This window comes from Equus quagga, chromosome 1 (genome assembly GCF_021613505.1).
Source record: "Equus quagga isolate Etosha38 chromosome 1, UCLA_HA_Equagga_1.0, whole genome shotgun sequence".
In the NCBI taxonomy this organism is placed as follows: Eukaryota; Metazoa; Chordata; class Mammalia; order Perissodactyla; family Equidae; genus Equus; species Equus quagga.
Genome location: NC_060267.1, coordinates 166,081,649 through 166,095,603, shown reverse-complemented (window position 1 = coordinate 166,095,603; position 13,955 = coordinate 166,081,649). Strand labels below are relative to the sequence as shown.

General features: G+C 44.0%; 1 protein-coding gene across 11 annotated transcripts in view; it reads right to left on the bottom strand.

Annotated features, from left to right (window-relative positions):
- Positions 1 to 2,396: 2,396 nt before the first annotated feature.
- NEK11 (NIMA related kinase 11) overlaps positions 2,397 to 13,955 on the bottom strand; it is a 245,575-nt gene continuing 234,016 nt past the window's right edge. For 10 of the 11 annotated variants that reach the window (XM_046678210.1, XM_046678158.1, XM_046678183.1 and 7 more), the window contains one exon: positions 2,397 to 3,213. In XM_046678210.1, coding sequence (XP_046534166.1) covers positions 3,035 to 3,213 — 179 coding nt within the window. In that variant the 3' untranslated portion in view covers positions 2,397 to 3,034. The remainder of the gene's footprint in view (positions 3,214 to 13,955) is intronic. The other variant, XM_046678237.1, reaches the window with a different exon arrangement.

Below are 13,955 nucleotides of genomic sequence, written 5' to 3'. Positions count from 1 at the left end.
GCCTAACTCCTTCTTTGGGGTTTTCGCTTCTTTATAGAAAGCCCCCCATGTCATGTAAAAATATTAATATCAAATAAAATTTGTATGCTTTTTCTCCTGTAAATCTGTCTTTTGTCAGTTTAATTTGTAGGCCCTAGCCATAGAAACTAAGACGGTTGGGGAGGTCTTTCCTCCCCTACAACACGTTCTTAAATCCAGGGTGTTGTTCCCTGGACATGTTTATCTGTTTATGAAAGATGGTAGAGACTATTTGAAAATCTAGCTACTTCCTCTTCAGACCCAGCAACTTACACAAGAATTCTGTTCTAATATGAAAACCATCAGCAAGGAGATTCAGAAACTTTTAACTTTGGCGCTACTATTGTTCCCTCTTCCAGGTCCATTCGAAATCTGGTTGGTTATAAAAGAACATGGGAGCTATGGGGAGCTCCTCCTGGAAGTGAGGTCTCTTCCCTGTTAACATGATGGAAATGTCCACGCCTGTTCCCAGCAGCAAAGTGGTCACATGCTTCATCCATCCTGGGTTTCCCTGGGCAACCTGATTTTCAATGTTCTACCTTGGCAACAGTCACAGGTTTTGGATTTTGACTTGAGAAACATGCTAACGTTCAGAACTCTGCAAAGTCTCAGATCCCACCTCCAGAAGCCAATATCTGAGGGCTGTTTTTCCTGCCCCAGACACAATGGCTGCGAGAACACGAACGTGACTCTTGTCTCCCAGCTAGGAACAAGTCCCCACTGTGTGGGGGGGAGGGGAGAATGGGCATCGTTCACTTTGGGAAGAGGCAAAGTGGAGATCTATGCTGCCCCAGCACTTCTCCATGGTGTAAAGGGTTGAGGAACACAGAGCAGTGGTGTTCACTAGCCCTTGAGCTGGGCAGAAGTTGTGGGTTCACTTGGGTACCCCGTGATTCCTTTGGTTGCTGGGCAGAGGTGGGAATGGGACTTAGAACACAGTGGCCATGCTCCTTGTCCTTAAACTGACCCCATCAGGTTCCCTCAGGTCAAGTTAGTCACACTTTGACTTTTTCCTCCCAATCCTCACCTTTTTAGAGTATTCATGGTGAAGCATCTGAAGTCTTTGGCCCTTCTTCCCAGTCCTCAAACCACTTTCAGAGTTGTGAGATGAATTATGCCCCAACTAAGAGCAGATAAGCTACTGCTCCAAACAAAGGCAAGAGAAGAGAGGCAACAGAAAGAAGGGTCTTGAACAAAGGTTCTGAGTGTAGTGCTCATACCAGGAGCATCAGCGTCACCTGGGAACTTGTTAGAAATACACATTCTCAGGCTCCACCCAGATGTATTGAATCAGAAATGCTGGCGATGGATGCTGTAATCTGTGTTTTAACAAGCCCCCAGGTGATTATGATGCTCAAATTTGAGAAACGCTAGTCTAAAAGACAGTGCATCGTGCTGGGGGCAAAGCGCCATCCATAATGGGTCAATAAGGCAACCAGCCTCTCTGTCTCTCAGTACGTCAATCATTAGCAGGAGGCAGAACGGTGCTCCCATGAGCCAGATTCACCAGGTGGTTCTGTAACATAAGATAGGATTGGGCTCTTATCTTCCCAGAGAAAGGAAGGGGGTGGGGCTGGGTATTGACAAAGATTCTCTCCCCTACCAAACTTTAGACAGGCTCCTCTGAGCCCGCTTTTGACCAGGCTTTGACCTTGGGCCCTGTCTTCAGCCTGCTGAGTCCAATTTTAGCAAGAATCCTGCTCTATCAGTTTAAGGAGAATCCCCCACCCTTGATATCTGATCACCCTGGCCAGCCTTCAGCAAGAGTCCTGTTAAGTCAGTTTAGCAGCAATCTCTCCTACCCTGGGTGTCTTCTCTTAGTAACTTTATATCCACTGACCCCTGCCGTGCACCCTACCCTTGGCTATAAATCTCCGGCTTTCTTTGCCATATTTGCAATTGAGCCCCATTTCTCTGCCCTACTGCAACAGTCCTGAATAAAGTCTTCTTTTAACAAGGGTCAGAATAATTTTTTCTTTAACAGTATGTTTAAATGTGTATGTTTAAGAAGCTCCTCAAGCAACTCTGATGTAGCTGCTCGGTCAAAAACCCACATGCGCAGTGGTCAAGAGTGTGGTGCTGGAATCAGACAGACCTGGGGGGAAATCCCAGCTCAGCTTCTGGTAGCTGAGTGACTAAGCAGCTTACCTGAAAGATGGGCATAATCTCTCTCTCATTGGTGAGAAGATCCAATGAAGTAAGGCCCTTGAAGTCTTAAGCACAGAGCATAGTGCTGGTGCATAATAGGCGCCAAATAAACCAAATGTCACCTGCTCTAAGTAATAATTATTGTTACATGGATGTGTTGTTACGTTCACCAACATACTTTTGGATGAGGAAAAGATAAAATAGGTGATTAATTTTGTAACCATGAAAAATACATTTATTAAGAATAAAGTCGTCAATACTCCGTGGATGAGTTTGGAGAATAAATCACAGAAGGGAATCACTTTTTGGATTTTCAGTTCAGGTCCTTGTATATATGCTCTTCTTGCTTGTTAGCCAGGGAAGGGCAAAAGTGGACCAAAAACAGGTCACCCGTGTCAGAGGCCAGTGCCAACGACCTTCAGGAGCAGGCTGGTCACAGAGCACGGTGACCCCAGGCAGTCAGGCAGTGAGCCTGTCCTCCCAGTGGAAATGGGAAAGAGCAGATGGCTTCTCCCAGGCCATCGTCATGGTGGTCCAACCCCCAGAAGCCCTGAGGACTCGCGTGTGGGAATGCTTTTCAGGAAGCCAAACTTGATCCCTAGGCTTATCCCAGAGTATAAACCAAACAACTCTGACTGGCCCAGGACTCTGAGTACAGGCAGACATGTTTACTACTCTCTAAAGGGGTCCTTCCTTTTGATAAGAAGTTGAAAGCAAAGATGGTAGCTCCAGCTATGTACGCATTTCCCGTAACAGAGTCCAGTTTATGTGTTGAATGGATTTTCACAGAAATTTGTCCCCTTGAACTTGCTTGCTTTTGACAATTGTTTGTGACGGTTCTGGCGTGTGGGCCCTTCTCCCATTGTGATCAGCAACTGCTCCTCAAAGTAGAGGAGCTGGTCAACTTCAAAACAATCGCTGGCCCGAGGCACCACTTTCTGTAGGGCCGCGTGGATCTCGGCTTCGCTGGCATTCTGCCGCCTGGCCCCCTTGAGGTAATCGTAGACTTCTTCAAATACCTCTGCGCCCAGCTTCTGCACCGCTGATCTGCCAAACAAGTCAGGAAAGATACAGGAGAGTCACACACTGAGATCACCTGCGAGAAAACGTATTTTTAAATCATCGATTACACAAATAACATGGTGACCCTAGGATTTAGGGAAAACACGAGGCTCAATATCTCTACCTTTTCAGTTCAACAACATTCAACAAATAACTCTTGAAGGTTTATTACGTGCCCGGTACCCTTCTAGAACTGTGAATACAGCATTGAAAAGTTAAGCAAAATCCTGCCTTCAGGGAGCTGGCCCTCTAGGGTAGAGAATAAACAGATAAACTAAAAAATATATACAGAATAAAATGTCAGGTGGTGCTAAGCGCAACGAGGACCAATGAAATCAGGTGAGAGATGGAGGAAGATGGGGGCAGGGCAGCCCTCTCCAGGGAGCTTGGTTTGGACAGAGACAGACATGAAGGGAGGCCAATACTGGCTGGAAAGAGAACTGGGGCCCTGAGGCTAAAACACTTGCAGAAATATCGAGAAGGCTGGTGTGGCTGGAGTCAGGAGAACAAGGGGGAAGAGGATGGTGGAGTATGAAACCAGAGAAATAATAATAATGAGAGCAGTAAAATAATAATGAGGAAAAGAAGGGGGAGAAGAATAGTTTTATTAACCACATGCTAGGTGCTTTTGTATGTACTTAACCTTTATAACAGCTTTATGAGGGAGGCGTTTTTCAAAATCCCTGTTTTACAGATGAAGAAACTGAGGCTTAAAGGGTCAGGTAGTTTGGCCAAGTTCCCCGCAAGGCCAGCGTTCATTTTTCTGTACCTCCCCTCGGTCCTCACATCTGTGCAGTGTTATCATCATATTGCCACGCCTGGATGTTTATTTTGCCCCTATCTTAGGGTCACAAACTAAAGGCCTGCGGGCAAAACGAGGCCCATGACACGTTTCGTTTGATCAGCACCGTGTTTTATTTTCCTCTGGTTTATGATTATTCTTCACCGTTGTGACGGAACGTCTTGAGGCAGGGCCTGCGCTCTGCGCTCTCCGTTTTCTCACTGTCTTTCGCTCCCCGCTCCCTCCGTACCAGTTTACACCAGGCTGCTTCTCCTATTTCCTCCACCTGCTGGCTCACGGGCATTTGAGTTTTGTGAATTTTGTTCTACAGTTCAAAACTGTCATTTTTAATGTCTTCACACTGTTCCCCCGAATTTATGTGCCAACATTTACCTAATTATTCCTCCACCAAACACTTAGCTCTTTCACTAGAACACTAGGTGAATAGCCGTTTTGTTTAGGGGAATGTTTTCTGGCATCAAATTTCTAGGGGTAGGACTAACAACAGGACGTGTTCACTCTGTGAAAACTCATATATGCACTAATGATTTCTGCACTTTTCTATATATACGTTGAGCTTGGTGAAAAGATAAAGAAATGTACGAGGATGGAATTATTAGGTCAAAATGTATAAATATTTTTATGATTTTAATCTTGAAGGAATGCTCCTTTATTCTTCATTTCAATGGATTTGGTGAAAAGAAAAATCAGAGGGTTTTTCTTTCCAGAATTTTTAAAGCATTACTGCTAGACAGTAATGATGTAACACTGACAATAACACTGAAGGCATTAATCAGAGACACTTTTGTTCATTTTACAAGCTTTTATTGTGTGGGATTATTCAAGCTTGTAATCTCTAGAACACAGGGACCTGGGTTAGGTATCGTGGCAGATAAAAAGAAGTAACTGACCCTGCTCTAGTTTAGAGGCTAGTAATTATAATACACGGTATATACACTTAAAATTTTAACCAACATTTTTTATAGTACTTTAGAGCTTGCAAAATGCTTTTACATTCATTATCTCAAATGATCCTTGTCAACTAGGCAATTCATTGAACGTTTATCTCCATCTTACAGATGAGAATAAGTAGGTTGACTTCCACAAACTCACACAGCTAGTGCGTGATGGAGTTTGGACTCACACAGACTTGCAACTTCGAGCACTGGAGAGCCTGCAGCCCTAGGGCCCCATGTCATCCAGCTTGAATAGGTTCCCACCTTCTCCCAAGAGATTATCAGGACTGACGCAGGATGCCGCACATCCCAAGTCACCTCAGCCACCCCCGGAAATCCAAGCTTTCCTTTCACTGACACTTACCAAATGGCCACTGCCCCCATTCATCAATGATTTCAGCAACCTGCCCACTCTGTTTCTTCCACATCCTACTTCTGTCACCATTCTCCTGACTTCAGTATTCTTGGTCTCTGATTTTGGACTGCCCCATATCTACCCCTCATTTGCTTTACCTTCCTCAGTTACCCATTCGCAGGGTCATACCCTTGACCTTATAGGCACCAATAACTACACCGCCTCTGGAGTTGATTTCAAGCCTTCTTCTCCATCACCATCGCATTATACTCCTCCGCCGTACTTACTCCAGCAATTCTTCCACCTCAGGGTCACCTGCAGTCCTTTGGTCCTCCCACCATGAGGATAATCACCCACTTTGTGTCCTCATGCCCTCAGTCCCCCTTTCCCCAATTAGATTTCCTGGTCTATTATTATAACTGCAGCCTTGCAAACACCCTTGACTCTTTCGCTCCCTCTCCCTGTGTCAAACTCCTCTGGCAAAGCCATAATGGTTAAATCCAGACATCCGTCTACTTTATGCCTGTATCCAAACAACAGAACATTCCTGGAGAAAAACATCCAGTTATGCCAACAGGTCTCATGTAAATAATTGATGATCACAATTCGAAATGGCCCTCAGCATTGCCCAGTGATCCTACGACTTCCCTGGTATGTTTCGTTTCCACTGCTCAAAATAACCATTTCACACCTTCTTCTTTATTCTAAAACTTGCTAAGCACTCCCCACCTCATTCTCAGCTGATGATTTTACCTAATATCTCATTGAGAAAATAGAAACACACACCTAAAAATTCCCTCCTCTTCCCAGCACCAAAACTACCCACCTGCCTGCATTGGTGGCTACTCACTCGGCCTTCCCTCTGTCCCTAATGAAGGGACCACCCTACTCCTATAAAAGACCAAACTCTCCATTAGTGCTCAGGTCCTGGCCTCTGTGACCATCTCAGTGACCTTCCCTCCTGCAGTCATCTTCATCTTCCCCTTGTCGTCACTCTCTCCCTCTACTGGAGCATTCCAGCAGGAGAGAACAGGCCCTAGCAGAGCTCTCCTACACTGGAAACCTCTCTTGACCTCCATATCCCCTTGGTTCACCCTCTTCCCAGCCCATCACTTTGACCTCCAACGCTAGGAAAGCTTCTTGAAAGAGTTGTGTATGGTTGTGATTTCTACTTTCTCACCACACACTCTCCTCCAATTCACTCCTCTCGGCCCTAGTCCTCTCTTCTTCCTTAAACTACTCTTGCAAGGACCTTCACATGAGCAATTCCCTTGGTCACTTTGTGCGTATCTTACTTGACATCCCAGCAACATTCAACACAATCGACTTCTCCCTTCTTAAAACCCTTCCTTCGGTTGTCTTTGGCGATACAACTTTCACCAGGAGCTTTGCCAACACACTGCTTTTTCATAGCCTCCTCTGCTGACTATTCCTCCTCCTCATTTTGGCCTCTTCATGTAGGAGTACCTCAGGGCTGCCCCAGGTCCTTTCTTTCTCTGTCTTCATTCTCTGCCTATGCAATCCCACTAGCCCCAGGTTCTTAATACGATTAGTAGGCTGAGGACTTCTGTGTCTCCCCTCTGTTCTTCACCTAGAACTTCAGACTTGTGAATCTACGGCCCACTTGATATCTCCAACCAGATGTCTACCGGGTCTCACTTAACCTCAAAATGGCCCCAAAAGACCTCTTAATTACAACCTCCCTTCCCCTAAAAATATATGCTGCTTTTACAGTGTTTCCTAGTATAATGGTGCCAGTCTCCACCCAATTTTGCAAGCCAACTGATTCTTGATTCCTTGCTTTCTCTCTTACATTAATCCCATCAGCATCAGCAAATCTTGTAGTGCATCTCAAACAATCTAAGTTTGAGACCTATCAAACTATCTAAAACTATCTATTTAAATTTCCAATTCATCAGGGACTCATCATGGATCTATTCCCCATAACTGATAGGCAGCCTGTGCCTCTCATAGCTCCTGCCGCATGTAGCTTCCCAAGGGAATTTGACAATATTCACACTGGCATATCTCACTCAATGAAACAAGTTTACTCGTCACACATTTAGAGGTTGTGGCAATGTTAGTTTGCTATAACAGTCTGTAAAACCTTTCTCTCAGTTTCTGTCCTTATTTCATGTGGATGGGTAACAAGTGATGTGTGGACTAGCACCGTCCTCAGACTACACTTGGAGAAGCATGTCTTAGATGCCTCCAAACCAAATCCTAATCTATTTGCTTCTCTCTATCTCCACTACCACTACCATGGTTTAAGCTCTTATCGTCTCTCCTCTGGTGCTCTGTGGCAGCCTCCTGGTTCCATTTACCTCTCAACAATCCATTTTCCACATGCTATGGCCAGCATGAACTTTTAAAAGTGGACATCAGAGCCCATCTCTTCCCTGCTGAAACCCTCCAATAGACTCCTGTGACACTAGGGTGTGATCCTGTCTCTACTACCATTTATCAGCTTGTGCATAATCTGTCTTCCGCCTCCTTTTACCATCTTTCTCTGACTTGTCCACACTCTGTCTCAGCCACTATACTCCAATCACACCTACCTCCTTTCTGTTCCTTAAATTCAACACAAGCTTACTCCCACCTTTGGGCCTTTGCACTAGCTGTACCCTCTTCCCTGGAATGCTTTTCCCATTGATCTTTACATGGCTTACTCCTTCTTGCCACTCAAATCTCAGCCTAAGTATCACTTTCTCAGAGAAACCATTCCTGACTATCCAGTCTAAAGTAGCCATCCAGTTGTTCCCTAGGCTCACACCACCTTAACGATTTGCGTAGCACTTATCACTCTGGTATTTTTCTTCTATCTCTAGTGTATATTTCTTTATTGTTGGTCTTGCCCCACCTTCCTAATTAGCATACAAGTCCATGAGGGAGGGACCCTGTGCCTAGAACAAGACCAGGCATGCAGTGGGTGCCCAGGAAATACTTGTAGAATGAAGGAAGGAACCATACAGCCATGAGGCATCATGAGAAAGACATAAAGTGCTACAGAAGTTTACAGTTGGGAAAATCAGAGAATGCCCTATGGAGGAGGGAAGGCACCACCTAACTTGGGCCATAGCAGCCAGAGGGAAGCCAGGTGGGAGCCAGCAGTGGGAGCACTGGGAAATCAGCGAGTCAGCCGGGCAGGTGAGTCGGACGCATGAAAAAGAAGGTGAGAACCACATGAACATAAAGTAAAAGAAGTCTTAGAATTTGATTAGTAATATCACCTGCTAGGGATAAAGAAGCCCAAAAATGTCCCCTGAAGCTATAACAACTAAGAGTTTCTGAGCTTTCTCTAGGTGCCAGGTTCTATTCTGAGAATCCTCTCATAATATCCCATTAAATCCTCAGAACAACTCTATAGATAGATATTATTATTATTCCCATTTTATAGATGAGGAAACTGAGCTATAAGAGGATATTAAATAATGTATCTACTGCCACATAGAGTTTACGTGGTGGAACTGGGAATTGAATTCCAGCAGTTTCCTCCTTTCATCACTGTGATGTGGACTTTGGATTCAGAGAGACTGGAGTTGACCTTGGCTCTACCCTTCACTGGCTGGGTAAGCTTGGGCCAGCTACTTAACCTCTCTGAGCCTTGTATTTTTCACAGTTAAGTGGAGAACACACACACACAGCTTACCAGAGTACCTATCACCTGCCAGGTACTTGATAGCCATTGTTTTACTATCGTACACATTATTGCTACTTTCCCAATGGTGCATTGCACAGTAATCCTATCTCAGTTTAACTGGAAACCTCAAGCAATTTTGTAGTTATACCACTGGTTAAGACACTATTTTAAATATTTTTATCTTATTTGGCTGATTTCGAAAAAAAAATGACACAAAAAGGCCAGTGACACAGTCGGAGTTAAAAAAGAAAGTAATTTTGTAGAAATAATCATGAAAACCTAGTTTAGCAGAAAGCATTAAGAGAACACATAGGTTATTCTTCAGACATAGTTTAAGGAAACGTTGAAAACGATTTTATAGGCTACAAGAAATCCCTGCACATCAAGTATGTATGAGCCACTGCAGGACTGGAAGGGTGCTGTGCATTTTCCCTTTAATACGCTTCTTAACGATCGTTTGGTGCTAACGAACATCAGAAACCTTTATCGAGAATGGATTTTATACCCCTTCTCTGCACATCTAGAATTTCACATGGCTGTCTCCGAATCTGGTGGGCAAAGACAGAACAGATCTCTCTAGAGAGGTGGACAACTGCACTGTCGATGCTTAGGCGACACGGGGCGCCCCCAGATGGGACATGTGACTTTCAGCGGTGCTTACCTTCTGCTCTGTCCACCCTGGGCAGCAGAATCTTGAGTACGATTGTTGGTTGGGTCTACTGTTGAAGCTAACCATTCCTGTAAGGTTATTAGATTTGTGACGTGAACATCCCCCATTGTTCATAACCACAATAAATGTAGATGGATAAACAGGCTGAAAAACGACCTCCAGCTAGATATTATACAAGAGACATGCCTAAAACACAGGACACTGAAAGGCTGGGAGTAAACAAATTTAAAAAAAAAAGAGAGATTCCAGGTAAATAATAACCGAAAAGAATCCAGGGGTAGCTATATTAATATGAGACAAAATAGATTTTAAGAAAAAAAAGTAATATTAGGGTAAAGAGTGCTACTAGATGATGATAGAGTTCAATTCACCAGGAAGAAATAAAAATTCTTAACTGGTATGAATCTAATAAAGTAGATTCAAAATATTTTGGGGAGAAATTGTCAGATACGTCCTCATAGTGTAGGATTTCAATACCCCTTGCTCAGTTATTGATAGGTGAAGCATTTGAAAAATTAGAAGTGACATAGAAAATCAGAATACACTTAATAAGCTAAACTTAATACTCATATAGGACCCTCTCCCACCCTGACAATTACGGGACCCACGTTCTTCCCAGACTCTCTTATAACATTCATAAAATCTGACCATATAGTAAACAATTCAAGTCTCAACACATTTCAAATAATTGATTTATATGAAATCTAATTATCTGACCACAATACAATTGATAGAAATCTGTAAAAAAATACTGTGTTTGCAAATTTACTTATTCTCAATAAATTATGGATCAATGAAGAAATCAGGCCTCCTATAGACAAACTCATTTTAAGCCAAAAGAAAAGTGATAGTTGTTCTATCATTATAATATCACAGTGTAAATTTATTCTGACAATCAGAAAACATGCTGGAATATTTCTGCAATGACGCGTCTGAGTATGTTAGGAATCATAAAATAGAAAATTCTATTTAAGGAGACTCTCTTGCTGTTATCTAAGATCGGGGAAGAGAGGGGAGTGCTCCCTGTGCTGTTTAAATTAATGAAGAGGTTCCAAGTTTGTTCTTTCCAAGGGAGGGAAGGGAATGGGGGCAGGAACCACCCCTTTAGTTAGGTGGGTGTCGCAAATAAAAAGAACTTACGTTTTCAAATGATAAGAACTCACATTTTAATTCTTTTTCCCTCTATTTCTTCCTATGCTCCACATCCTTTATTAATTTTATCATCCTGTTCAAAACTCTTTCAAGTCTCTAAGGGATGCTAAATGTCATCTGAGAGCAGATGCTTGCTTTCCAGGTCGGTGCTCTTTGCGCTGGCTCACCGTCCTGCCCAGACCGATGGCCCCCCACAGGGGAGCTGGAGGAGGCTCCCCAGGGTTCCGAGGAAGCTGCGGCTGCCTGGAGCAAATCCTGACTGTGTTAGGCTGACTCCCCAGCCGAAAAACTCCATTCAACTGCAGGTGAGCACTTCCTCTCTCCGGGCCTGTTCCCTCCAAACTCAAACTCTCATCCTCCAAATTACTTTACCGCCCTCTTCTCATGTTCACTGTTTATTTGCAAACAATATATTTTATCAAATCTATTTATTTGCCCATCAACCACTGACTGCTCTGTGTGCTCTCTAATTATCTTTCTTTGGGGCTCTAAGGAGGAGGGTTATGTTTGTGTAGTTCTATAAGAATGTCAAATAAAAATGTCCTACGTTTTAAATATTATTTTAATTTTGAAACAATCTCACACTTACAGAAAAGTTACAGGTATAGTACAAAGAACTCTTTTTTCCCCAAACCTTTTGAGAAAAATTTGCTGACCAGATGAACTCTTCTCTATACTTTGTGTTTTCTACGATAAAGACACTCTTACATGACAAGAACAGCCATCAAAATCAGGAAATTAACATAGATACAATACTGTCATCTAATTCTCTAATCCAATCAAGTTTCCCAATTGTCCGTCCAATAATGCCCCTTATAATAAAAGGATCCAGGTCCAAATAATCATGTGTTCCATTTATTTGTCATGTCTCTTTACTTTCCTTCAACGACCTTGACACTTTCAAAGGTTTGAAGCAGTTATTTTGTCAAAGGTCCCTCAGTTTGCATCGACCTTGCTATTGGAGTTAGCAACTCCCACCCTGCCCCTGTCGTTCCTTTTGTATATAAGCCTGAAAGACAGGCCTGGGGCCTTCCATCATCTTGGGGCATTGTTAGAGAGCTCTACCTACACCATTTCAAGAAGCTTCTCCCTTCTCTTGGGTCCAAAAATAACCCTAGTAGTAATAGTAGTAGCTTGTTGCTTCCTGGTGCCTGGGTCCTGATTCTTCCCTACAGCTTTGTTCCTAGCATATGTGAGAAATCAGGGCTTCTCTTAGGGAAGGAAGCAGCTGCAGAAGGAAGCATCCAGAGGCTCAGGAAGGAATGACCTGGACACTCCACCCACTTGAATGTCTGGGAGGCATCTTACAGTCATGATGCTGGACTGAATTTCTGATCTACCCTCTGAAACAGCCTAAAGCTGCAGCCTTCCCCATTTCTGTTCACGTCCATCAGACGCATAGGGAAGGTAGAAAGTGAGGGATGTTGTTCCTGTCTTCCAATTGCTCAGGCCAAAACCCTTTGAGTCATCCTTGATTCCTTTCTTTCTCTCATACTCCAATAAGTCCAGCATCTCTCATAATCAAACCAGTTAGTAAATCCTATCAGCTCCATTTTCAGCATGCAGGATCCCAACACTCCTCACCACTTCCACCACCTCCCCCCTGTCCCGGTGACCCGGCCTGTCACCTGTTGCTGCAGTAGCCTCTCAACTGGGCTCCTGCTTCCCTCACTCCCCTCTGGTCTGTTGTTAACTCAGCAGCCAGGGTGAGTCAGATCCCTTCACTCCTCTGCTCAAAATCCTCTGCGAGGCTCCCGTCTCACTCACAGTGAGGTCAAGGTCCTTCCAGTGGTCTACAACATCCTGACCAGCTTTCCCACTGTACCTCTCCAGTTGTGTCTCCTACCTCCCTCCCCTCACTCACTCCATTCCAGCTACACTGGTAGGCACAGGCCACCTCAGGGCCTTTGCACTTGCTGTTCCCTCTGACTAGAATTCTCTTTCTCCAGATATTCTTATGTCTCTCTGACTCCTCTCCTCCTAGTCTTTGCCCTCAGGTCATCTTTTCAGAGAGACTTACACTGACCACCCTCTTTAAAACTGTAAACTTTACACCCATTCTGCACTGCCTATCCACCTTCCCTGTTTTGTATTTTCATCCTAGCACTTGCTAATTTCTAGCATACTCTGTTTTTCCCTAATATTTTATGATCTGTCAATCATCCCACTGGAATATAAGGTCCGTAGGGCAGGGATTATTTTCATCTTTCTTGTTCACTCATCCCACTGCCTAGAACAGACCCTGGCACATTGTAAGTACACAGTAAATATGTGTAGGACGAAGGAACAGATGCCTTGAAAGCCAAACAGGAAAGAAATATGGTGACATCATACAATTTTATTTAAAAATAAATGCGTCCCCAGTGTTTGTTCTAAGTATTACCACAGTGAAATGACAACTGAATTTTGCTAAGTGTGAGATCACTTTTGTGATTTCAGTTGTTGTTTTTTCAAGATAAATCTCCAATCAAGCGTAGTTTTTGCTATTTTATTATATGATATTTTTATGATATTTTCATCCCTATTTCACATGGTTTCACTCTATGGGGCCTGTATGGTCGTCTCTGGATGAAAATGACCTCTTGTATTTCTCTCAAGAGGAAGAAACAAGCCTCACTTAAAAAAAATTCTAGTGGAAGGGACTGTATCGTACTGGCTTCTTTCGCACTGGCACATGCGGGGCCATCTGGAGAGCCACTGACGTCTACCCACAGCTGCCGAAAGCCCCAGCTGCCCTAAGATGACTCCAGAGGCCCTCGGCTCCTTAGAGGGAGTGAGCAGCCAAGACCCGTGTGCCACAGCTGTCTCGTCTGCCGCCACCGGAGTTAACTAAGGCAGGGAGCGGCAGCTCCGGGGGTTTCAGCCTCCTGTTCGAAGCAATGTTTAGCTTAACAGCAGAAAGTGTTTAACACATCTCCCCCGACCCCTGACAAACGGCAAGCGATTTCTCTTCCGGGAGAGGGAGACAGACGGAGTTTCCACCAGTTCTGACAGGTCGTCAAGTTCCAACGCTCCCTTATCCCCATCCCTTTAGAAAAACTCACAGAAGGGTCTGCCTTACCTTGGAGCTGACTTGCCTTGCAAACCGTTCCTCTGCCCAGTAGAGCTCCTCAATAACGGCGACATACATATTGTCATTTCCAGATTAATTAACCACTTGAGGAGTGTAAATC